The sequence below is a fragment of the Pantherophis guttatus genome, chromosome 2 (genome assembly GCF_059756535.1).
Source record: "Pantherophis guttatus breed Tessera chromosome 2, ASM5975653v1, whole genome shotgun sequence".
Classification (NCBI taxonomy): Eukaryota; Metazoa; Chordata; class Lepidosauria; order Squamata; family Colubridae; genus Pantherophis; species Pantherophis guttatus.
The window spans coordinates 205,677,680-205,705,028 of NC_142064.1; the positions used below are offsets into that span (position 1 = coordinate 205,677,680).

General features: G+C 40.7%; 1 protein-coding gene across 1 annotated transcript; it reads right to left on the bottom strand.

Moving 5' to 3' along the window:
• Window positions 1-287: 287 nt before the first annotated feature.
• On the bottom strand, window positions 288-27,237 carry RGS14 (regulator of G protein signaling 14). The gene is made up of 15 exons (XM_034441982.3): window positions 26,836-27,237; window positions 21,283-21,304; window positions 19,083-19,237; window positions 18,579-18,671; window positions 17,538-17,681; window positions 17,149-17,298; window positions 16,658-16,778; window positions 16,424-16,542; window positions 13,322-13,525; window positions 10,745-10,821; window positions 8,092-8,218; window positions 6,517-6,598; window positions 5,230-5,276; window positions 4,783-4,894; window positions 288-1,010 (listed from the first exon to the last, which is right to left on the bottom strand). Exons 1-15 carry the CDS (start codon window positions 26,878-26,880, stop codon window positions 718-720), a joined length of 1,791 nt encoding a protein of 596 aa, XP_034297873.2. The 5' UTR covers window positions 26,881-27,237; the 3' UTR covers window positions 288-717.
• Window positions 27,238-27,349: the final 112 nt, after the last annotated feature.

The following is a 27,349-nucleotide window of genomic DNA, read 5'->3' on the forward strand; positions in this document are numbered from 1 at the left end:
AATCGGTAGCAGAAATTTTGAGTAGTTCGGAGAACCGGCAAATACCACCTCTGGCTGGTCTCAGAGTGGGGTGGGAATGGAGATTATGCAGTATCCTTTCCCCAGGAGTGGGGTGGAAATGGAGATTTTGCAGTATCCTTCCCCTGCCACGCCCACCAAGCCATGCCCACAGAACCTGTAGTAAAAAAATTTGAATTTCACCACTGATTTATATGTGTTCATGCCAAACCATGCCACGCCTTCCACCACCAACTGAAACCCATGCACCCCAAAATAAAAACTGAGGACTTAATCAGTAGTGTATTTTACATTTTACAGAGACTGAAAATTACAAACTATATACAGGCAGCATCACCACTAGCCACAGGGTTGTAGTTGCCATTGGAGTAGCCATTGGCAGTTGTTTCACGACATAGAGCAACACCGTACAATAGTTTGGTACAGCAAGTAAGTAATACTGGCACTCTGCTGCCCAGCCAGCATGGGCAGTTAGTGAAAGTCGGCCAGAACATTAGGAGCACACATGTCCATTCCTGAAGACAGCCTGAGAGTCCCAAGAGCTAGATGGAGCATAGCCAGGCTTCAACCTCCTAGACCAAGGGGACAAGTCTGTGAGATCATGATACTACGACAGATATCAAACAGGAAAGGCCTGGCTTCACGGCAAAAAACATACAATTGAGGGCCTAGGGTGGGCTGGGGTTCTCACGGAGTAGATCACAGGTCAGATTTCCCAGCAGCAGCTGATGATGATGAAGTTGGTATTTGCAGTGGTGAAGAAGGAGAAACCTGGGGTTGTGACTGCACCTGGGATTGACGCTGAGAGGTGTCAGCCTTTGCTGCCTTGAGGGTGCAATTCTTAGGGCTGGATGAGGAATGGCTTGTGCAGGTGACACCAACTTGTTCAGGCACCTGAAGGAAATCGGGCAGTATTAGATCCTCCTTGGACAGTAGCCCACGCTGGTCATTGACCCTGCAGTTCTGTGCACGATTCAACAGTTCCATTAGCCCTAGGGGAGAAGAAATATTTCAATGTATCTAAAATCGTAATATCATATTTTCGTTAGTTTGTGGTGTGGGCAGAAGAACAGAGATATTAATATTAAGTAAGGTAGACCTGTAGGAAAAAGGGTGGAGATGGGTTAGGTTATTGATTGTTTAGTTTAGGAAAAGGGATGTTATGTTATGTTTAGATATAAATATACGTAAAAGATTTGGATTAGGAGATATATGTATGTGGGAAGAAATGGGTAGATTATGAGTTGAATAAACGTTAAATTAGGATTTATTACATAGTTTTATAGTTGAAGGTTGCTTTGAAATGTATAGTTTAGGGGAGAAATAATAATAATGTTAGAAAGAAATGGTTAGCATGTGGGGGGTGGTGTAAAAGGATGGTAAAGTATTATATAATTTGATATCAATCTGGAGTTAATTTTTGGAGAAGTCATGGGGGGTGGGGAGGGTGAGGGGGGGTTAGGGAGGAGGAGAGGGGGAAGGGAGAAAAGTCTGTATTTGTAAAAAATTTTCAATAAAAAAAATAAAAAAAATAAAATCGTAATATCATAGTTGGAGGGGGGGCGAGTACACTCAGGATACAGTTGGTCTGCAACTTAATCATTCCTCATGAACCAGACTGATGGGACCTGGAATTGAACAACATCTGGAGAGCCACATGAGACCCAGACATTCTTTGTACTGTCACTCTACAAACAGCAACATTTAGCTCTTTCAACTTGCTTATATTAATTATATATGCCTTTCATAGTCTTAGTTTCTCTAAAGGAATCTTGAAGAGAATGCTAAAACTCTCACAGAGCCTTTGTACTCTTAAAGAAGATATTTTAAATCCCAGATACCCTTGGTATATAGCTATTGCAACTTGGCTTGCAAATTGTGCACCTGACAAGCGCTCCACATGAAAGGGGGCACCAATTGCAAGGGAAAAAAAGAGACACAGGAGATGCAATACCAACATCACATGCTTGCAACTTCACGCGTATGTACCCAGCCGCTGAGACCAGTGATAGAGCCTATATTCATGATCCAGCAGGCCCTTGCATAATTTTTGTTATGTAATTATATTTAATCCACCCACGTCCTGTTGTATTGCCTCAGTATGGCCAGGAAGTGTTCCTGGGAAAAATGAGCAAAGAATATTGGGAATATATGTATATTCAAGCCACAGTGGCGCAGTGGTTAGAGTGCCGTACCGCAGGCTACTTCTGCTGACTGCCGGCTGCCTGCAATTTGTCAGTTCAAATCTCACCAGGCTCAAGGTTGACTCAGCCTTCCATCCTTCTGAAGTGGGTAAAAAGAGGACCCAATTTGTTAGGGGCAATAGGCTGATTCTGTACACCACTTAGAGAAGGCTATAAAGCACTGTAAAGTGGTATATAAGTCTAAGTGCTAAGTGCTATATGTATAAACTCCCAGCAGGGTCACACATGGTCATCCTAGGTAAAACTAGTAGGCACCTATATTGGGGAGCAGCAATATAAAAGGATACTGGAGGCAGATTATCACTTTTGTAGACATCCATTCATATTATGTGAGACAATTCAATAGTAAATCTCTGCTGTATTTTACCAGGAAGAGCACATGGATATAACATATAAAAGTGAAGATAAAGTGTTGGATGATGGCCCGTCAGGTCAGATGATACTCAACATCTTACTGTGGAAAGGCTGCTAATCTTTCAGAATACTAATTGTGTTTATAATGTGGCTAGACTAAAACCCTTTGGGATATCTTGTATGTTCACTTTGCGATACATGTATGAAAATCCAAAGCTGCAAGGGCAGAGTTAGTGAGAACATGGTACAGAAACAGCATAAACTTGGGAAAGCTCAACACAGTGAAAGATGAAATGAAACAACTACAAATTCCAAATATTTTTGGAATCAATGAATTCAGATGTTGAGATTGAAACTTTCAGTCAGAAGTTCACACAGCTTACTGTACAGGACATGAAAAAAAAAGGAACCACATTTTTGTATAGCTTGAAAAGACACAGCAAGAATAGTACAGGTAGTCTTCAATTACCGATGGCAGTTGGAACCAGAATTTGCTGTTGCTTACTGGCATGAATATAAAGTGTGACATCATCTAACCGCTTTGCTTAGCAACGGCAATTCCAGCACTCCGAGTTGCCATTGCTAAGTGAATTACCACAGGTTGTTCAGCAAGGATGCCACGTGGTCACCATTTGAGACCTCCTGCTAGCCTCCCCATTGATGTTGTGTGTTGGAAGCCAACAAAGAAGGTTGCAAATGATAGACATGTGACTGTGAGATGCTGTGATGGCTCCAAAGATCACTTAAGTATCATTCGTTCTATGCTGTTGCAAATTCAGAAAGTTCCTGAATGAGTCGTTCTTAACTAAGGATGACCTGTACTTGACAGTAATGTAGTCAACAACTGAATAATAACAACTAGACTTTCTAAGCAACTCTTTAATGTGAAAATTATTATGCAGATGAAGAGGAGATTGATGAATTTGATGATCAAGTTCAGTCTGAAATCAACAGGACATGCAAGCAAGATGGGCTGCTTGTGATTGGAAAGTGGAAGGCCAGAGTTAGAAATAATTATGGAGGAAAATGTTAGAATGTATGGCTCAGGAAACCGAAAAGAAATAGGGGTGTGACCTATCAATTTCGGGCACTTCCATGATGTCTTCATTGCCAACACAGTCCTCAAACAACCAAAATGACACTTCTATACACGGACATCACCAGATGGACAACACAGAAATCAAATAGACTGTATAATTGCTAAAAGGTGGAGGAGATGCTCAGTTATAAATCTAATAAATAAATAAATTCCAAAACATCCCTGTTGTTTTTAAATTGTTAACTGTTTGGATTATTTTGTTTTAATTGTTAACTGTTTCTTAATTGTTTTATGATTGTTTGCCACCCAGAGCCTCTTGTTTGAGGGGAGCAGCTAGTACATAGTGAAACAAACTGGAAGAGAAGAGCATGGCCACATGGATAGACCAATTTTTGTCATGGAGAAAAGCTATCTGTATGGTTGCTAAGGGTTGACACTGACTTGATGGCACATAATTGATCATATTTAATAAATGTTGAAAATTAAAAAGGGGGAAGTCTAACTTGTATGCCAACAGTGCCTTTGGGACAGGAAATGACAAATTTAGTTTCAATGCAGTTTAATCTGTATGACACCTCCAGTTTTCTTTCCATTTCTTCCCTGCCTTTCTGGCCGTCTATTTCTCAGTAGGCAATGTGATGTAGTGGTTAGTGTTGAACTTGAATCAGGAAGATGTAGGTTTGAATTCCAATTTAAATTCCCAGATTCCCTCTGTTCTTGCTTTCCAAATTAAAGTGCTCCACAGCTCTACAGTTTGTTAATTTGCTGCCAGAAATTATAATTTATAAAGATATATCCAAATTAGCATGGCTTGGTTCTGTTTAATTTCCTAGAGTTACTAATCTTCTAAAGAGCCAGTCCGGTGTAGTGATTAAGACATTAGACTACAAACTGGGAGATTCTGAGTTCTAGTCGTGCCATAGGCTCGAAACCAGCTGGGTAACCTTAGGCCAGTCATTCTGCCTCAACTTTGGGAAGCAGGCAATGGCAAGCCACTTCTGGGGGTGGGGGGGGGAATTTACCAAGAAAATTGCTGAGGCCAGGCCCAGGAGTTAACACTGACTCAAAAGGTATGTACCCACACACACACACACACATTTATAAGCAGCATCTCCTTGACCTCCTCAATTTTATTAGGTTGCAAGCAGAGAGAGAGAGATGCTTTACCTTCCATATCATACGTGTGGCGGTTCTGGTTATTCTTGATGGATTTGGTAAAAGAACAGGACATTGCTGGGAATGGGTCACTTTCAGACTCAGTCTCCAGAGTACTGTCATCCTAGAACCACAGTGGGAGAAAGCCAGCCTCAGAAAATGATCCATTTGTATGTAAGTCACAACTATAACCAAGGTATAGTGTATCACAAAGGAAATAGTAACATCATTCCTAGCCTGTGACCATTCACATTAAATGTATGGCATCCACATTTTGAGCAAAAAATAAAACAATTATCTGCACATTCATCCTGATCGTTATCAGGAAGAATGCTAGAGAAGGAATAAAAAAAAAATTATATGCAGTGATGCATTTTAAAAGTCATGGAAGAGTTAAGATTCCCCTTGAAGCATGAAGCAACTTAATAAAGTGTTATTGCTTTCATGATCATTGCTCACCTCAAATTGCTCACAAGTAGCATCTGCTACCATGACAGATTTCACTTCTGCAATAAAAGAGATGGATGTTAGAATTTCTGGAGGAAAGATAGTTGCTTTATGTGGCTGCATGAGAGATACTGAACTATGCCTTAAAGGACAGCACAAGTCAGCAGAAGGAAATACTGTGTATGCCAGCATATCCGAGTCTAGGAAAATTGTGAGTACCAGGTAGGGGGGCAGGAAATAAAAGCAGAGTTACCATTTTTATTCTGCCAAGGCCCCCTTGTAGGAACCCGTTCAGCAGGTCTACCATATTCCATCACATTTTATCTTCCTTCCATTCAGCTTTTATAAACATACATTTTATAAACTATCTTGTTTTCTATCAGGTAAGCAGGTAACATCCTCTGTGGTCCATCATGTGAGATTGGGGGTTATTAATTGATGTGAACGTGGAAGAGGAAAGAGGATGGAGGAGGAGGAGAACCCGACCCACCAAAGCAGGGAGGCAGGTCCTCTCTCCTAAGGAGGTCCTTCAGGCAGGACCAAGAAGAAGGCCTTCTCCATGGTGGCTCCCTCCCTGTGGAACATTACCCCTGCACAAATAAGTTTGGCCCCGATCTTGACATTCTTTCACAAGGTCCTGAAGACATGATTCTGCCAATGGATCTGGGGACCCGATATGGAGACCATCAAGGAACAATGCAAATTGCTTCTTGTATTGTTTTTGTAATGGGATTTATGTTTGCATGCTGACTGTAATCACTGAGAGTGAGTTCGGCAGCCATATAAATTTTCTTAAATAAATAAATGACAAGAAATTTTTCTTTCCATGTTCTTTATGGCAAACATCCCAGCCTGTAGGCAGATCTATGCCGCACATGGGAAAGATGTTTCATGTGCTTAAAACAGCTGACCTGCTTACGTTAAGTGGCCTATACCTAATTTTCTCCAGAAATACACTGCATCCAACACTGAGCAGGTTAATAGGGCAAAATGCACAACATTGGCATCACAACAGCTACCCTGAGTCACTTTTTCAGAGGGAAATGGGCAGCAAATAAATTCAATAAATTAATTAATTAAATCAGTTGCAACCATTGCTTATGGTGAATAAAAAAGAGCATCGATTCACTAGCACTGATGGGAAAGAAAAAGGTACAAAGAATATGTAGTCATCTCTTCTTGGGAACCCTCTTCAAATAATTCTCCCTAGAGGAAAAGAGTTCTGTCTACAATAGAATTAATCAGGCTTAGGAGTTACAATCCTGCACAGATAATTATGTTCCTTTGAGCATCACATACCTGCATCTGAATCTAGAACAAGCTTCTGAGCAGCCACTGCACTAACCTTCTCTTCCAACTTCAAAGTTTGGAGTCCCCCAGACTGCAGGAGAGAACAAAGTTAACAGAGGGAAAAAAAAGGCCAGGATTGCACAGGGGGAGGGAAAAGAACTGACACCCCCCAACACACACACACCGGAAATGGATGGCCCAAATAGTAGTGTACATATACCCTGCTAGAGTGGGCGTTGCTTTTCAACAGAAGATTTACAAGGAAATGGGACTCCAAAAAGCATGGACCCAGAGAACAATGGGCATTTTCTTCTCACCCACAGAACAAAACAGAACTCCAGTCTAGGTAGCTGTCTTTTTAGCTTTGTAGCTCTTACTCCTGACAAACCGCCTTCTGACGAGATGGGCAGCAGATAAATTTAATAAATAAACAAAGTGGAAGCAGTGTCTCTAGTGCAGACCAAGAATTGCAGAGTGCAACTGGGAGCAAGCTGAAAATTCAGAATTACGCAGCCATGTCATACTGACAAATCCCAGCTTCGTCAAACACTACAGATAGTGTTGTGGTCCGCCGGCAGCCTGCGGACAGTGATGAGGCTGAGGAAGAACATGGGCCAGTCCTGGAGGCTGGGGAAAACCCGGATGAGGGCTCTGCATCGGAGGCAGAGATGGGGTCAGGGCCATCGGGGAGTGATGCGTGGACTTCGGAGCCTCCAGAGGCTGACAGTAGAGAGGCAGAGGAACAGGAGGAGCCTGTTCCTAGTGCATGTATGGGAAGAGCTGACAGAAGGCAGGAGCAGCTAAAGCAGAGAGGACGACTCGGGAGTAGGGCTAAGAGATGATTGGCCCCTCCCATAAAGCTTAAAAGACCAGTAACGGCTCTTGGCCTCTTTACCGGAAAACAACCGTTGAGAGATTTGCTTCATGTTTGGATGTATTTCTTTCTTGTCAGTGTCTTCTGTTCCTGAACTGTTGCCAAGAAAAGCCTTTGGCAGTTTGCCTAATTATCCCAAGGTCAGAGATAAACTAAAGGTGTTTTGAGAACTTTGCTTTCATTTAATTTGTAATAAGAAGAGAATGAATTAATTCTCAGCTGTTTTAATAAAATCTGTTTGTTTTTTGGAACTGTTTTACATTTAATATTAACTACGCGGGCCTGGGTCACAACAGGTAGTCCTCAACTTACAACAGTTCATTTAGTGACCATTTGAAGTTACAACGGTATTGAAAAAAGTGACTTATGACCATTTTTCACACTTTTGACCATTGTAGCAACCCGATGGTCATGTGATCAAAATCCAGATGCTTGGCAACTGGTTCATATTTGCAGTCCCCCAAGTTCATGGGATCACCCTTTGCTATCTTCTGACAAGCAAAGTCAATGGGGAAGCCAGATTCACTTATTAACGATGTTATTAACTTAACTGCAGTGATTCATTTAAACAATCGTGGCAAGAAAGGTTGTAAAATGGGGAAAAACTCACTTAACAGCTGTCTTGCTTAGCAGCAGAAATTTTAGGCTCAATTATGTTGTAAATCTAGGACTACCTATATTTACCCATCCTATTTCATGATGGTTCTTACCCGTTTGAGTGACACTTGTCTAATATCAAGACTGTATTTCTCCAAGATGGGCTGCAATGCTTCTTGCAAGGTTTTAGTTGATTTTGCCAGAATGCGGACTGTCTTATTGATAGGTGTAATGTGCAGCCTGTAAAAAAGAAGGATCGGGTTGAGGACAGATCATACTGGAGAAAAAGATTATCTATTGTGGTTGCTAAGAGTCAATAGCACAAAGTGAGAAAACCACTATAAATATATTAAATGGGTGGAACACATTACATAAATCATAGGCAAATTGCAGCCATCTTTTGCATCGCCTCAATCCTTCCTGAATTCTATGTGCCTATTTACAGATCATGGTAAATACAAAGGAAAATGAGAAAGCAGCTTAGGAAAGGGGCAGAATGTGTGTGTGTGTGTACACACACACACATACATGTATATATGTACATACACACACACCCCAGAAAGAAAAATTTTCATATACTGTAGATCCACTGAAATGAATTATGAGCTCTGAATTATTTATACTAGCATAAACATTGATGCTAAAATGGTCACATACCCGGGGAGAAATAGCATCTCATAGTGTAGCATAGATAGTGGCTTTCTGTGCTGTTAACTTTCAACCACTAAAGCAGAGGTCAGCAACCTGCAGCTCTGGAGCTGCATTTGTCTCTTTCACCCCTCTGCTGCGGCTCCCTGTCACTCAAAATATGTGTCACAACCACCAATGTGCAACACCCACCAACACACAATTTATTGAGCTTTTCAACCCCCAGTAGGCCAACAATGGATAAATCCAAGAAAAGAAAAGTTTCAGAAGAAAACAAAACGTTTAATTCAATTACATATGCTAGTTTTGTGGCTGCTCAAAAAATAGTCAGGCACGGAAAGGGTTTTGTGGCTCCCGGTTTTTTCTTTTCTGTGGGAAATGGGTCAAAATGGCTCTTTGAGTGTTTAAGGTTGCAGACCCCTGCACTAAAGTCTTTTTCTAATTTGAACAAAACCAGAAATAAAGCAATACCTATAGCACTTAGACTTATATACCACTTCACAGTGCTTTACAGCATTTTCTGAGCAGTTTACAGAGTCAGCATATTGCCCCCAACAATCTGGGTCCTCATTTTACCGACCTCAGAAGGATGGAAAGCTGAGTCAACCTTGAGCCGCTCAGAATCAAACTGCTGGTGTATGGCATAATTAGCCTGCAATACTAAATTCTAACCACTGCGCTGCCATGGCTCTTATGAACATGAACATCTCTTGGTGTGGGTCTTCAATCCGTGTGTGAGACATCAGAAGTTATTTTTAGCTGAGCTGCCTATTGGCCACGTGAAATTGGTGAGGGCACAACCCTTCCCTCCAGACCAGTGGTGAAATGTAAAATTTGTTACTACAGGTTCTGTGGGTTGGCTTGGTGGGGGGTAATGTGACTGGGTGGGCATGGCCAACTTTTTTTTTCTTTTAAAACCATTTTTTCTACAACCTCTTCGGCTGAAGAGGTTGTTTTAAAAAAATGCTTTTAAAAGCCTCTGACTATCCCAGCTGAGCCTTGCTATCATCATTTTTTTTTACTTTTAAAAGCATTTTTTTGGCCGAAGAGGTTGTAGAAAAAATGCTTTTAAAATTTTTTTAAAAAGCCTCTGATGATTGTGCTGCTCAGCTGGGCATGTGGGGGCGGGGAGCAGGGATTTTTGCTACCGGTTCTCCAAACCACCCGCTGCCTTCGCTACCGGATCGGGAGATCCAGTCCGAACCAGGAGCATTTCACCCCTGCTCCAGACCCCAAGCACTCTTCTGTACCACTATTTTCCTCCCTGCTCTTCCTTGTGGAAATTGTTGAGAGGTGGCTGGGTTTTATCTATTTATTTAATTTCTATGCCACCCATCTCACTAAAGCAGCAGACTCTGAGCGGCTTTAGGTTTTAAAAGGACTACATTTTCTTACTTGTGAAACACAGCTTCATTCCTATGTGCCTCAGCAAGTCTGTTTGCTGTTCAGTGGACTTGGAAGTTGGAGAACAGACCCCTACTCTCCTGGTCTGCCAGGCACAGTAAAGAAGAGAGGCAGGCCAAGGCATCTGCCTTATCCCAAAACCCCATCCCAGTGCCAGCCTCACATTCCCTGTTGTGGCTGATGGATGGATTCCTTCAGACTTCAGTGAGTAGGAGGGCACCATAATTTGTGTGATTAAGCAACCACTTTGCTTAACATGCGTTGCACACCCGAAATCAGGGCATTATTATTTGTTGGCAAGCCAAAACGGAAATAATAGCTGTGTGATAGAGATTGGCAAAGGAAATGGAAAATGTTATGCCAGGGATACAGGGTGGGGTTGGTTTTGGTTCTTGTTGTTTTTGCCAATTCAAAATCAAGTGAATAACACTTGAATTCAGCATTGAGAGAAGACTCTAAGTCTACTTATTCAACTATCAGTACCAACGTGAAGGCTAGGCAACTTAAGCTCACTTTTAGTTCAACCACATACAATCAATAATGAGTACTATTGAACTGCTGTATGCATGCCCCCAAAACAGCAAAAGAGTTGTTTTCATCTGTGTTGTAAAAACAAATGGGTCACTCTTCTGGGGCAGGAATCTCAGCCTGGTATTAAGAAAGATGAAGCAAAGCCAACCCAGAACAGAAGGAGTTTTCACTGATCACACTCACTCAAAGTTGACCCTGGTCTCCAGCTTTACCTCCTGGTCCATCAATACTAAACTGTCCTGGTTCAACGCCAGCGGCTTCTGTGAAAAGCCAAAGAAATACAGAAATATCGATACAGTGCAAAGAAAGAACACTCATGTAGGAATGTGCATAGAAATGTTTGCTAATGTACGATATGATTCTACATCAACCCACAGATTAATTCATTGCAGCTAGCCTTGACTTAGGTCATTTAACAACCATTTGGAGTTACAACCATGCTGGAAAAAGTGACAACTGGTTCTTGCACTTATAGCATTCCTGTGGTTGCATGATCAAAATTTGGACACTTAACAATCAGCATATATTTATGATGGCTGCAGTGACCCAGGATGACACGATTGCCATTTACTGTTGTGGTCCGCCAGCAGCCTGCGGACCTGGCAGTGGAGTCGGACAGTGAGGAGGCTGGGGAGGACAACGGGCCAGTCCTGGAGTCAGGGGAAGGCTCGGACGAGGGCTCTGCGTCAGAGGCAGAGATGGGGCCAGGGCATCTGGGAGCGATGCACGGACTCCAGAGCCTCCAGAGGCGGACAGTAGAGAGGCAGAGGAACAGGAGGAGCCTGCTCCTAGTGCACGCGTGCGAAGAGCTGCCAGAAGGCAAGAGCAGCTGAAGAAAAAAGGACAACTCGGGAGTAAGGCCAGAAGATGCTTGCCCACTCCCGTAAGGCTTAAAAGAGCAGCAATGGCTCTTGGGATCTTTGTAGAAAAGCAACGTTGATTCCTGTGCTTCTTGTCAGCGTCTCTTGAACTTTGTGGGATATCTGCCAAGAAATGCCTGTGGCAGGTTGCCAAAGACATCAAAGGTTGGTGATAAGGCTGACAGACTGGTTATTAAGAATTTTGTTTTGGACTAAGCTGAGAATGAATTAATTCTCAGCTGTTTTAATAAAATAAGTTTGTTGAGGACTGAATTGTGTTTGGTAATCACTACTTGGGCCTCGGTCACAACATTTACGTCTTTCCCAACAAAGTCAATGAGGAGAGCTGGATTCACTTAATGACTGTGTGATTCATTTAACGGCCATGGCAAAAAAGGTTGTAAAATTGTGGAAACTCATTTCATAACTGCATTTTTTAGCAATGGACATTCTGGTCTTAATTGTGGTTATAAGTCAAGGACTATTTGTATGAAGCTATAAAGTTATCAATGATGCAATTCTGGGAAAATAGCTTTTAAGAAATTTGCAAATAATACTGGGGAGAGATATTTTTAATTGTGGTAGGATAAAAATGTTTCTAAACAAAGAAATAGATATAATATCATTAATCATGATACTAATATTCTTTGAAAACTGAAATTGCTTGTTGATTTCACCTAATATATGCACATTCTTTAATCATCCATGGACTAAAAATTATTTGCCCAATATAAATATGCCGTGGAAAAACTTAATGTACAATCAGGTTGGATATCTGAACTATAACTTTGGATATCTAGATAAGTATATTTTTCTCTAGCCCTTTCAAAGAGGAAAAACAATAAAGCTGTATTGAATTTAAAAGATGCTGAAACTATATACCAATTTAAGCCTAGACAAAAGATACTTTCTATAATGAACTCAATTTCATTTGAAGAATATTTATTTGTTTGGCTTGTTAACAATATGTGTTATGTGGATAGATACTTAGAGAATATAACTACTATCTCTAGTTAAAAGGGACTCCAGTGACCTATTTTCATAAGCCAACCAGGCAATTAGAAGCTATAGAACATAGAAATAAAAGTTATATAAAATATATAGAATAAAACATCCTAGTACTCCCAGCTGGCATGGCCAATGGTGAAGCATACTAGAAGTTGTGATGAACAATCTCTAAGGGCCGATATTCCTTAGCCCTACTGCATAGGACTAAGAAATAGAATTTCAGGGAAAGCTCAGCCAAACAACAGTGAACTCTCAATCCAACAGAGAATTATCCAAAGAATTACACCCAAAGCCCAATTTCTGCTCAATTAAATTAGATAAAGTAGATAAATATTGCATGTGGAGATTACAAGTAAATTGGCTTAAAGTGAATTTGTAACCACAGTAGATTTTCTGTTTACAACTTCTGAATTCACAACTTTACCCTGTTTCCCCAAAAATAAGACATCCCCTGATAATAAGACCAATCAGACTTTTGAGCGTATGCGCTAAAATAAGCCCCCCTGAAAATAAGCCCTCCCCGAAAATATTTAAATGCGAAGCTGGTCCCCGCCATTTCCTCTTCGTGCCCCAAAATAATAAGTTCTCCCCAAAAATAAGGCCAAGCACTTATTTCGGGGTTCAAAAAAATATAAGACAGGCTATTGCTTAACGCATTGTAAGCCGCCCTGAGTCTCCGGAGAAGGGCGGCATATAAATCAATTTTTTTTAAAAAAAACAGGGTCTTATTTTCGGGGAAACACAGTAATTATGATGTTACCTTGGTACATATTGAGAGAGATTACGGATGCTCCAATCTAAATTTTACCTAGAAAAATCCCTTTCTTTTAGGTTCCTAAAGTCCTGTTCTTCCAGTGATGTTTCCTTTTTGTCTAAAACAAATTGGACCTACCTTTTCATTTCCCATTAGGTAGATCTTTACATCAGGTAAATTGAGACCACGACGCTGACAAACTCCAGCCAGCATCTCCTGGATAGAGAGGCCAGAACGTACTGGGGCCAGCGATGCAGTCCCATCAGGCAGATAAATGCAACAATATTTAATGGGATGGTTCTGACTGTCAGATTCTGAGCCTGTCAGACTCTTCCTGTGGTTCTGTAGAGAAGAGAATTTATCACATTCAGCTCCATTTACTAACCTACTACAATCTCAATCTGAAAGTACAGTCTTCACAATAGACAATTACTTGAGATCAAAGATCATTAATATTGTATATCTATCAATGCATGCACTTATGGCAGGTGTGAGCTTGGTAAGGCTTTTAGCCAAACCTGCAATTAAAAAAAAATTACATATACTTTTTCCTATACAGTTGGAAGACCTGAAAGACCAAGTTAAGAGCAGATTATTGTGGAGAAAATCTATATATATGGTTGCTAAGAGCTGACAATGATTTGATGGCACATAATCAATCAAAACTCTTCTCTCAATTGCTTTCTCTACAGAATGATATAATAGTAGGACTTTGGGCCACAGTTAAGATGGAGTTTTAAAGAAAATTCCTTTATGGATTTTTGGTGATTTGAAGCAACATGGTGAAGAAAACTTGCACATCAAGAAGAACATCTAGTATTATAGAAAGCCTGATGTATCAAAAAAAAGTCCAGATATTCCCACTTTACATAGTGATTGATAACATTGCTTGAAGGAACTCAATAAGCATGAACTATTTCCTATTATTCCTCAGCAATGTTAAATACTAAAAACAATATTGGGAGCTCTTGTACCAGCCAGCATACATAATTCCTTTATAAAACCATGGAAGCCAGCAGCTGGCACTGAATCTTGAGGCAGTGAATCTCATGGTAATTACACTTTATGCAAATATGTACATTTTCTCCTTTTTGAGAACAGAATTGAAATGCTCCTTTCTTTCTACCAGCAGTTTGAAGTAATTCAGCCAGAATTCTGCCAACTCAACTTGCTGTGTCACTTGCTGTAAAACCATAGATCTGTCAGATAATCTGTTTATTAGACAGCGGGAAGCATTTGGTTTCAGCTTCAAGAGCTGTACCTCTCTGTGGGCAAATTTATTATTATGAGCCAGGGGTGAAATCCAGCAGGTTCTGACAGGTTCTGGAGAACCGATAGCAGAAATTTTGAGCAGTTCAGAGAACTAGCAGCGGAAATTTTGAGTAGTTTGGAGAACCGGCAAATACCACCTCTGGGTGGCTCCTGAGTGGGGGGTGGGAATGGAGATTTTGCAATATCCTTCCCCCAGGAGTGGGGAGGGAATGGGGATTTTGCAGTATCCTTCCTCTGCCATGCCCACCAAGCCATACCACGCCCATCAAGCTACTCCCACAGAACCGGTAATAAAAAAATTTGGATTTCACCACTGCTATGAGCTACCATGGTAGATGGGGATGCGAGTAGAATGTTTCATTCTTTATTTGCATGGTACATATACTTCAAAAAAATAACCACCCACAACCAAGGAGCAAATATTTATTTGGAAAAGACTTTGACTGTACAAAGCTCTACCTGGCATCTCTGGCCCTTCCAGAGACAGTTTTGGATTTGTCTCACTACATAAAATTAATATGCTTGGAAAACAAAGTTAGCATCTTTCTTGCACCAAAACGTGTTTGTGCTTTTTTTGAAACTGGAACAAAGGTAGAACTTAACTCTCTTTTTCTTTCTCAAATTACAATATATGGATAGCCTTTTTTTTTTTTTTTGCCATTCCTTCTGGGGCTCAGGGAAGAAACAGAGCAAGCAAGTAGCAAAGAAATCAGTGGCAAAAGCAGGAGTTGCAACCATAGAATTGCCTCTTTAACTTGCTCCATTGGGATGGGGGGGCAAGCGGTGTGAATGGGTAATGGAATAAATTGCTAACAAAGAATGATGGAGTGGGACCTGCAGGAACACAGGCAGCACCTGACAAGCATGTTCCTGCCCAGTCATTTTTTGCCATCAGACACTATGACTGTGACAGCCCTACCACTACTTCATCCTTCTTCTTTGCCTGCCTGGAGCATGGATTTGTAGATATCTACATGGCTATGATAACAGCAGAAGCATTCAGGCCCAGGTTGACCCAATTCCTGCCACTGCTCCCATCTCCATCCATTCATTGGGGCCTTGACTGTAGAAAACTGGGAGCCTATCATTTCATTTGGGGGAGGGGAGCCAGGAAGATTTCCCCTCATAATAGCACAGAAGCACAGAATTTTGGGCAACAGGCCAGAATGCACAAAACATGTGCTAGAAACATGGGAGGCTGTACTGTATGTGTGTCTGTGTGTACATACACAAAGGAATTTGATGATGGGAAGAGCAACAATAGCTCAGGGCAGAGTATTGACTGATGACATACAGAATGCAACCTACTAATAGTCAACTGGAAGGAACACTGGCTGATTTATGGTGATCTCAATGTAACCCCCTTCAGCATTTCAAGGTCAGCAATCAATGGCTGTCTTCCCAATGATGTGGAGGGATTTGGTTGGGAAACAGAGCGGGAAGATGCTGTGTCAAAGAGCACAAAGTGGTTTCCATTATGTAGCTGTATCATTAGCCAAACTCTACTGTCCCTACTAAGCACATTGTCCTGGGTGGGTTTTTTTTTTTGCTAGCGGTATTCTCCTCTGGATAATTTCATTCTCCACTTTTATTTTATCGGCCATGATGCTCAGGAGAAGGGCTGCTTTCCCACCAACTGGGATTCCCCCTGGCATTCTAAGCAACAACTTTTCAACAGTTTCAAGGTAGGGCAACCTTGAGAGAGGCTTAGAGAGGGGATACAGCAATGAAAATGCCAGCATGCTCTCAGTAGCAATTGCAGAGATCTCTACTTTGTAGAGAACTCCTCCACACGAAGCACAGTCATAGCCTATTATAGATAGAGTGTGGGGGCTGGGTAGAACCTATGATGTAACAGGCATGGCATACTGTTTAAGCAAGACAAGAGCCAAGCGCCCACATTGCAACAAACAGAGCAGAGAATATTTTCACAAGCTGCAGCTCAAAATCTAGCTAAACACCACTCACCTCTGCCTGCAAGCCACTGGTTGCATAAGATAGGAAGCCCAGGTCCAGACTAGCTGAGGAATTCAAAGAGCCTTGGGAGTCACGCCAGGGGGATGGTCCCTCACCACCATTTCTCTCCTCTAGGACAGATAGTTAGCAAGGAGTTAGGACTTTGGAGAATACTTGGCCAATTATTAATCATTCCTGTTCTGTCACCTCCTTCAACTGTATCCCTACTTTCAGCTCTAGACTCACCTCCCCAGGGACGGTCCCTCCGGTCTCCTTTCCGAAAGGATCTCCGAGGACTCCTCCCAGCCAGGTTACCAGCTGCCTCCACTCCTAACGGTAGCGATTTCCCTGCCTTTAGTTTTGTTTTCTAAGAGAAAACCAGAGAGTATAAGAGCTCTAGATCTATTGGACTTGCTTAAGTAGCATTCCCAAATCCCTCCAAATCAGGGCTCTCCAACCTTGGCAACTTTAAGACTTGTGGACTTCAACTCCCAGAATTCCTCAGCCAGCAAAGCTTTAAGACTTGTGGACTTCAATTCCCAGAATTCCTCAGCCAGCAAAGCTTTAAGACTTGTGGACTTCAATTCCCAGAATTCCTCAGCCAGCAAAGCTTTAAGACTTGTGGACTTCAATTCCCAGAATTCTGAGAGTTGAAGTCCACAAGTCTTAGTTGCCAAGGTTGGAGACCTCTGCCCCAAATCACACTATCTTCTAGGCTGGAAGTAAAGGCTTCCCACCTTGCTATGTTCGGTAGGTGGGCTGCCAGTCTGAGAACTGGATCTCAGTTCTGGCAAGGGCTGCCCTTGGTTTTCTGCCTTTGCACACGCTTGGTACAATGCAGACTTGACAAAACGTGCGTAGCTGTCAAATTTCATCAGGTTGAAAATCTGTAAGAAGCAAAGTTGAGTATCATTAGTGTCTCTAAAGCTTGGCACTTAGGTGGCTTCATCCAACAGGAATCACAACATTCTGAATCAGAAATGTACTTAATTATTAATTGGGGAGCAAATTCATATCTGCTATACTTCTCATAGCTATATAATTTATTTCTATTCCGCCTTTATTATTTTTTACAAACATGTATTTTGTATTGGCATATCAGCTAGTGGACATGGACTGTTCTCACCTGAAGTTGCTGGACATGAAACATTTCAGGAGTGGGAGTGGACAACATCTCCTCACCAATCCACGCCTGTCTGTCAATGTTCACTGGGTTTACTGAATGACTTGACAGAAATTCATCATAGATCTTCCTAGCTTCCTGAGCCAGCTACAAAGAAAGTACACGGAGTGAGAATCACAATATCACAATAGTGAAGAACAGAAATATCCAGACCAGCTGCAGCAATCAACATGGCTTGTATTTTCTCCCTAAGTACATAATATAGGGAGAGAACCGTCTGGGCGCTCTATTCATCTCATAGGTTAGTGTGCTTTCAATGGTTCTCAGCAAAAAATAAAGAAATATCAATGCTATTCATTTGGGTGAAAAATTCAACAAGAGCTCCTTCCTTTCTTCCCTCCATCCATCTCCCCCATGCTTTAGAGCAAAAAAGGCAAGATTTGTGCCCGTATGGATATGTCAATAAATTTGAAAAGCGGGGGTATAATAATGTATCTAAATCCAAGACCAGTTAAGTAGGATTTCCAATAATAAAAGGAAGAAAATTAATACTCTGCACTGCATCTCCCCAATGATAAGGAAAAGGGGGAAATGTAGCTAAAACCAACAGGGTTCAATAGTGAATATATCTTACAGAATTTGGTTTTTTTCTTGGTAAAGAATATGACTTCCCTAAATAACATATTAAATAATCATCACTCTCCTCTTGTCTTCCTCCTTCTCATTATGCTTGCTCTTGCTATTTATATAAAATTCTGTTCTATGCAGTTTGAGGCTGTGGGGCATTATATTATTCCTTGACACATTGCTGTCTGTTGTGAAATTTCGGAATTATAAATCATACACAGAATTTGGTTTTATGAGGTTCACAGTCTTCATTTTATAAATTATATTCCAAACCTCATAATAAGATAAAAGTTGAATATTCTGTAGAATTCCAATTAGGATCAAACGTATCTCATACATATGAATTACATATATTTTCTTAGCACAAAATAAGTCCACATAATGTGAAATTTGGTCTTCTAGAAGAAGAATTCTTACCTTTTGAGTGCTATTAGCTGGTATCTGCTGAAATTGTTCACAGGCTTGCCAGAAATATACATTCTCAGCGCTAAATTCCTTTTTCAGGAACTCCTGGAAAGAAAAGGATAATAATTCCCTATCTATTGCAACATTATCATAATCCAGAACTCTAGAACAGCCAAGGGGGAAATCAAAGGATTCAGGCAACATTAAGCGAAGCCAAATTATTATTTTTGCCCAAAGTGCAAGATCACCATATAAGTTGTATTGGGTAGCAAATAGCCATCAGTAAGCAGCTCTACTCTCTAGCAAACCAGTAGAGAGGAAAGGAGTTCTGTTTCAAGGTTAAAAAGACTAGAGAGGAGAGATATGGCCGCACAATTTCAGACTGGTATAAAGCATATAGCTCTAAACAGCTCCAAATACACGCCATCTTAGAAGGGGGGGGAAATAAATAATAGTAAAAACGGAAGAATGTGCAGTGAAAAATCAAAGGAAACAGAAAGGTGATATGGAACTCACAGTGAAGTATGCAACACCAAGCTGGTCCTGTAGCAGTGTCTCAAAGGACTCAGCCCAGCGGGCCACGGATTGCCCCAGGGAGGGAGTGACACTCTGAGTGCACGGCAGACTGTTCACACTGTTATTACTACCCCGGCTGCCAGAGCTGTTTAACTCTGTGAAGCAGAGAAAAGTTTCAAGTTTTTCAGAGGCCTCATATCTGGAAAGGTGGTATGAATCTGGAGTATTGAAGTACCAGGGTAAACCAAAACATTTTTCTATCTGAAATGACCAACAGGATGTCATCAGCTCACTTCATGTACAAAATCTATTCTTAATTCAATATTGGTTATGGGACAGTGACCCTGAGATCTTTGTAAACGAGCGGTTTCTCTTGCTGGAGTTTCTATATACAGCTACTGTAGGCTGATAGTTAATTTCCCATCATTGGAAATCAGAGATTTTAAGCAGAATCTCCGAGAGGCAAGACACCTTGTTTCCCATCTACCAAAGAGCTGCTCAAAATCACTAGTTCCTCCTGCTAACAGCAGCAAGGAATTAGCATCTTGAAGGAACCACGGGGACAAAGGAAAAAAATGATAAGGTACTCCATTTCTCCCAAAAACTGTTGCTAATAACTGATTTTCTACAGGTAAATCCGTGATTTTGAACAGAACATTAGAGAGAAGGAAAACCTTATTCCTGTCCCTCCTGATGACATTGTGCAAAGGTCTGGTTTATTCCTATTGCTGGTGGTTTGTTCATTCTCATCAGCTCATTAGTGAAGAACAAATTTCTAGCTTGATAGCTTCTTATTACTAATGGCAGTATAAAACCAGGGGTCTGTCTATTCCCCAGTCAAGCATCCTAGGATAGTTTGGTCAAACATTTGTTTTAGCATCTAATCAGTGGTGGTATTTAGCCGGTTCTATCCAGTTCGGGCGAACTGGTAGCGGAGGCTGCAGGAGGCTCCGCCCACCCGCCCAGATGTCATCATGTCCCACTTTGGACGCTCTGCACATGTGCGGAGGGTGGCGCATATAAGTGAACCGGCAGCGGAGGTAAGTGAATACCACCCCTGCATCTAATCCCCTGAAAGTTGGTTTTTTTTTTTTCAATTTTTTTTTATTTTATAAACAAACAAACATACAATACATAATCAATCGTTCAGTGCTTCATCTGAGTACATCTTTTGTGAGTTCTTCTTGTTCTCCAATGTTAATCATTTCATAATATCATCATTTCATTTATTATAACATTTCTCCCACATTTCTTACTTTACTATTAATACATTTATCTTCTCTCTCCTCTTTCTTCTTCCCATGTTTCATTACAACATTACCCTATAGATATTTCTTCTCTAATCAATGGTAAAATTGTCTCCATATCTTAAAATATTCAGATTCCTCTCTTTCTTTGATTGTCAAAGTCAATCTATTCATTTCTGCACAATCCAATATTTTCTTAATTACTTCACCCTCTGTAGGGATTTTCTCTGCTTTCCATCTTTGCGCAGATACTATCCTTGCTGTAGTTATTATGTGAATAATCAAATATATATTTTCTTTACTAAATTTCTCTGGTAGGATACCCAATAGGAACAGTTCAGATTTTAAATCTATATGTTGTTGTATCATTTCTTCTAACCATGTTTTAACTTTAATCCAATAGTTTTTTGCTTCTGGACATGTCCACCACATATGATAATACGATCCTGGTATCTGAGGACATTTCCAGCATTTAGCTGATTTATCTTTAAACATTTTTGCCAGTTTTTCAGGTGCCATCTGTAAAATATTTTATATTGATCTTCTTTAAATGCTGTGGACATCATTAATTTGTAATTCTTTTCCCATAATTGTTGCCATTTATCTAGCTCAATTGAATATCCAAATTTTTTTGCTCAAACTATCATTGTTTCTTTTACTTGTTCTTCTAAATCAATACTAAGTAAGTAATTGTATATTTTTTAAATTATTTTATCATCTGTTCCTGTGAGTATCCTATCCAGTTCTGTCATTTCTAAATAAAAACCTGAAAGTTGTTTTATATAGTTCAAAGGGCCAACATTCAACTAGGAGGTAACGGGTAATTCCCTGATACTGTGTTTATCAACCTCCATATCAAGCATATCTCCAAGTAGCCAGCAAAATCTTGTGGCCATTATTACACACTCTCTCCAAAAGTCTAATAGCATTACCCAGTCACATGTCCCACCTACCTCCATCGGATACCGCCAGGCCCTGCAAAAGAAGGATGAGAGCAGTCAGAGTACTTTATCAGAGAGAGATTATCTCAAAAGAGGCATCATCTTTCTCCTCATTGTCATTATGATATTTACACCCAGGCTTTCTGCTTGTATAAGCATACCAACAAAACAAGACACATTTAAATTACAATAAAACAAGATAGTTAAAATGACACTCAAAATCAAGACCATTAAAATCAGTTAAAAGCCTGATGAAATAAAGTGTTTTGGTTATTTGGTTAGCCCTAGTAAGCAGGTATATACAAAAGGTATGAAGGCTATTGCTTAATGCATTGTAAGCCGCCCTGAGTCTCCGGAGAAGGGCGGCATATAAATCAAACAAACAAACAAACAAACAAACAAACAAACAAACAAATAAATAAATATTTCCCAAAATACTGAACCAGTGGAAACCAAATTCTCCTCCCTCAGAGACAATTTTCAAAGGAGAAGAAGACCCTTTTCTGCCTACCCGATAGTCAAACTTCCCACAGAAAGGATGCTTCAAAAAGACCATTCCTGCTGAATTAAGTCATCAGACAGGATCATAGCAAGAGATGTGGCCCCTCACTAAATCAGATCCTAAATTATCTAAGAACAAAAGTAAACATCTTAAACTGTGCCCAGAAGGTCATTGGCACCTGCTGCAGAACCATCAATGTAAGCATCACGTCACCATCATATCCTGTTCTTCTTTTTTTATTAATTTATTATTTATTGTATTTTGTTTATGTGGCTGGCTGTTTGCCAAGTAGGTATTGTAAAAAACCAGAAAATGAGGTGGGGGGGAAATAATACATGCAAATGCCTATAGTGCTGGTATCAATATCAATCTCACACATATTAGCATATTCTGCTGCTCCCACAGTATCCTGGCCCAATTCCTAAAGGAACTGAATTAACAGTCTGGGTGCCACATTTTGTACCCATAGCGGTATCCAAAACGCATATAATAGTTTCTTGTCCAGTATCAGATAATCTTACATATTAGTTAGCTAGATACCGATGCAAATATAGGATGACCATCTGTTCTCTCAAAGAACAGTCTGACTATGCCTCATTCCATCTCTTAGGTACACATTTCTAATATGGAAACCTATGGTTTGGAAAGTCTCCTACAAGCAGCATTTTTTTTCCTTTTATATTAGAGATTTTCATTTGAAAGAGAATCCATGAGAATTTGACAGGCTATGGCCAGAATTAGTTCCACAGCTTAATACAAGGATTTTAAAAACCCTGTGTCTTGAGGGCCGTACTATATTTCTTTGAGAACAAACTATACGTGTATGAGTGAAGGGGGGCAGCGCTACATTTTTTCTTTATGTATTCCTTCCAAAAATGTTCTGCTTTCTTCCCAGCATGCAACTACCGAAAGAACACATCAGTTTTGCCAAAGGGTGAAGCAATATGTTGCAGATTACAACCAGGGGTGAAATCCAGCAGGTTCTGACAGGTTCTGGGGAACAGGTAGCGGAAATTTTGAGGTGTTCGGAGAACCGGTAGCGGAAATTTTGAGTTCAGAAACCGGCAAATACCACCTCTGGCTGGCCCCAGAGTGGGGTGGGAATGGAGATTTTGCAATATCCTTCCCCTGGAGTGGGGAGGGAATGGGAATTTTGCAGTATCCTTCCCCTGCCACACCCACCAAGCCACGCCCACCAAGCCACACCATGCCCACCAAGCCACGCCCACAGAACAGGTAGTAAAAAAATTTGGATTTCACTACTGATTACAACCTATTTAAAGAAATCATAATAAACAGCTTTTTTCCCAGTTGCATATATTTCATGGAAGAAAGATGATAGCTGAAGGAAAATATCATGAAGAGCTGCCAAAGCTATAAAGACTGGGGTTTGCGGGAGGGGGGGGTGACATTTGGAAGATACTGTAGCACTGGGAGAGTTCCTTGTCCCTAATTAAATTAAAATATAAAAATTAATTAAACTGAGGAAGAAAAAAGAGTTTTAACAATTGAGATGATACTAAAAAGCAAAAAAAATAGTTTCCTTTATTTCCTCTCAGCTTGAAAAATTGCCACAGAAAGTTTTCTTTGATGGGAAATTGATAGATAGTAGTTTGATTTTTAAATATCTATTTGAAAGTTAGTTTTATTTCTGATGATGAGTAAGCATCGTCCCTATAATTTGCCTCATTATAAATTAAATTTTACAAAATTATTTCTAATTATTTCTTAATTGGTTTATTTCTTTACTTGTACCAGGATTACTGAAAGTTTCTTTTCTGTTGCTTTTGTTGTGCTTAGTTCCTTACAAGAGAAATTTTTCAAATGTCCTCCATCAGTCATTCCTTTGGAATTAGTCCTTTGGTTGTTTTTAAAATATCCATTTCAGAGATAAATACACCACTTGTTTTGTTGACAATTTTTTCCTTTACATTCTGAAGGTACAAGAGAATCATAAATGCTTGATTAGTTAAGGAAATATAAGAAGGTAGAAGGTGACCACCTCATGCTGGAATTCCTGATTTTAACAAAACTAAAACTGGGTATAGTCAAATGTGTATCATCGATTTTTTTTAAAAGGAATTTTAATAGCATCTCATGGCCAGAGAACTTAATAGGAAAAGGAGCTAAAAATAGTAGAACTGAAGACAGTAGAAAAAGCTAAAGCCAAAGGAAAAAAGAAAAAGAAAAAGGAGAGGAGAGACCAATCAGGAAAAAAAATTACGAATATGTAGCTCTGAATAGTAGCGCTTATGTCAGGGACGCCACATAAATTGAATTTAGAAAGGATACCAAGGGTTTCTTTGGGGAAGTTCAGAATAAAAGAATTGGCATGCCAGCCACTGTGAGGTTATTCTGTTTTTTCTACAAAAATGTTTGAGATCAAGTAGAGAGGGAACGGGGTCTCTTTTACGGGATGCGTTCAGATGAAACGAGATGACTTTAATTTTAAATGTATTTCTGTTGTGGTCAGGATTTGGAATATGTTAGCTGCCAATATTGATATTATGTCAATTTAGGATGTAATATCTTTTATTTTTTCATCACTTAAACTTTTAATTAACATAATCAGTTGCATGTTTAATATATTTCCATCGATTATCATTTCTAATCATCACAGAGCATATCCTTTTATTATCATTTCCAGCAGGGATCCCAAACTTCCGTGTGCCTTATGTGACCTTCCCATCACTTTTTGTGCCCAGTGACAATCTTTTATTTGTAGACACTGATAAGGCTGCCAAGCAAGACTAAGGTGCTGTGAAGATCCCAGGCTGGGCCACAGGAAAAGCCACTCCAGGCATAGGAACATGGCAGTGGCACATGACTCCCAGCTGGCCCATGCAGTTGGCATTTCTTACACCATCCTCAGGGAAACTCCACCTGCTCTCATGCTCCATGAAAGAGGCTACATTTAAGATGGCAGTGAGGACTCTGGGCAGGAGCCCTGGTAGGGTAGGGAGCTTGATCAGAAGAGAAGGGCTGGGAAGGTATGGTTGCCCAAGGGAGAGAAGGAAGAGGCAGCTGGTTGTCTCTGACTGTCCTGCCATTAGGGTATTTTTGCCAGGCAAGGACAGCGAACAAAGAAGCAAGATCCCTCTGCTTGTGCAAAGGAAGAACAAAGGGCTCTGCCAGACAAGAAAAGGCAAGATGAAAAAGACGGAGGCAGGGGGGGAAAAGAGCAGGATTGTGGCAGCTCTAGGATGGCTTTCTTAGACTGTATAATCTGATCTTGAACAACAGATTATATAACAGCCGAATATTAAAACCAAACAAAGGCATTCTCATTAATGAAAAATAACTACTAGTTAAGAGATAAAAGGAAATGGTGCTATGGTACAGCTATTTCTCATGCAGATTTGTTTTATGGTAAAGTTGTTTTTAATTTAATATATTTATTTTTAATGGCATACATGATACTACATCTTCAATTTTTGACTCACTAGAAATGTTAGCATCAGTGTATGAAAAGGCTTCCGTGTTGGGCAGATGAAGTAATTCTCGTGTGGCACTTCTGATGATTGGAATTTACGACTCCTGCTTTAAGGTGAACTGTCTCATTTGCTATGCTTTAATCATTCTGGGTATAACATATTATTTTATTTTTGTATTGTACAATAACATTTAACTGCTATTTCAATAGATTTTTCTTTATTTTGTTTTTGAGTAATCCTCTTATACTGGTCACTGTCTATGTATTCACATGGGCAAACAGAAATACAAGGAATACAGAATCATATTAGGCAGAGGATTACCCAAAACTTAGACTAGAGACATAGTCTCCCACCCCTGACCCAGGGTAAAAACATTCTGGTTTGTTACTAGTGCTGCTGACAGAATTTGCACAAGTTATCACGACTCCTAATAGTCAGATTTCTGTTGAGACATTTCTGGTCACATTAATCATTCTAAAAATGAGTAATGAAAGTTGCATAGATGGGACAAGACTAGTATCTAGATTGCAAAGGTTTGAATTACCACTAGATAATAGTAAAGAAATGCAGGAAATACTAACTCCTTGTCAAGATCGATAGGTCTTCTGGATTTCTGCAGCCCAAATAGGCTGCAGTAGGTAGGCCTAGTGTGATTACCCCTGTCAGTTCCAAGGAATCCAAACTAGAACATAAACAGTTATACTTCCCTTGAAGCCCAAAGCTGCCCTTGCCAAAACTGGTCTGAATCTGTCTGAATGCTAAATGATCATGAACAAACTATATGAAAGAACTCCTTATTTCGACCTCAGTCCACTAAATCTGTGCATGGGCTGTGCCAGAAGGATTTCTGTAAAGATAACCCAATGAAGACATTATTTTTCATGCTTCTTCCTATTTAGAAAAGCCAGAGGCAATACCATACCATTTTCCAAGTAGGAACCTGATTTCATGAGATTAATTTAGAGTAAGTTCCTTCTAAAAAGGAAGGATCGTTGCACAAGGTCCCTGGACAAGTCAACATAACCTGCAACAGCTTTTGCTGACAGTGAGAGGCTCCTGCATTCCATGAGGTCGATCCATCTAATCATTTCATTACATTCATTCCTTTTCTGTTTGTGGCTGCCAGTCATGCTCAGTTGTGCAACCTGATAACAGACTCAAGCCTGCCCGTTCTGTTTCCACAGCAGATTATGCAGTATAACCTGGCGAGTTTGAAAGGCACCGTGATTTCGCAGCAACTCTTCAACATGCAAAAACATGCCCCAGCTAGAGCAAAGCAACAGCTGCTGAGTTTTTACTTTGAAAGAGCCCTTCCTCTCTCAAATAGTTTACAAAGAAGAGGGCAAAATCACAAGGCAGCACACACACAAGAACATCCCACCCTCCCTACCGCTGCAGCAGTAGAGCCGAGCTAAATCCCTCTCTCACCAATCTACCTACGGCTTGGGGAGGCATGAAAACCAGGGAAGGTCACTAGAAGCTTAGCTTATGCTTCCCCCTGAAGGAAAGAGCCCCCAAATGCCAGGATCAGATTTTAGGAAGGAGCCCTTTTCATCAGGAAGACCAGACGTTCCTTTACAGCTGCTGGCCTTGCCTTCCCCCAGTAGCAGCTGAAGTACGTTCACTCACCATTCGGCCATTTTGGACACCCAGATGTTTGGGTTTTCCCAGCATGCCTCTCCTGCTGTTGTCACAGGTAGACTTTAAAACCCAGGACCATCAGGCTGGGAGCAGCCCCTCCCTGAGGCTGCAGCCGGCCTTCAGAGCATCCCCGGCTGGGAGAGAAAGAAGGAGTGGAGCTGCTTGCCACGCTCACAGTGCAGCATTCACTACCTCTTTTCTCTACCACAGGAAGTGTCACCATGGAAACCAAAACCACAGCTCAAAATGGGGTTTGGAAGGGAGAGACTCCTTCCTTATGAGCACAGCCCCACTGACACCTCCAGCCCAAAGTGTTGAAAATGGTCCAAGGCTGCAGCCAAAGGCTCCTTAAAGGATCCCACGCCCTGATAAGGGACTGGGAGCATCTGTGGCTGGAGCCAAGAATTTTTCTAGCACCCCCAGACACAGCCCTCGGGGGATGCAACGGATAAAGGCAAGCTCCAGCAGATACATCGAAGGCAGCAGACGAGCACAAAGGCAA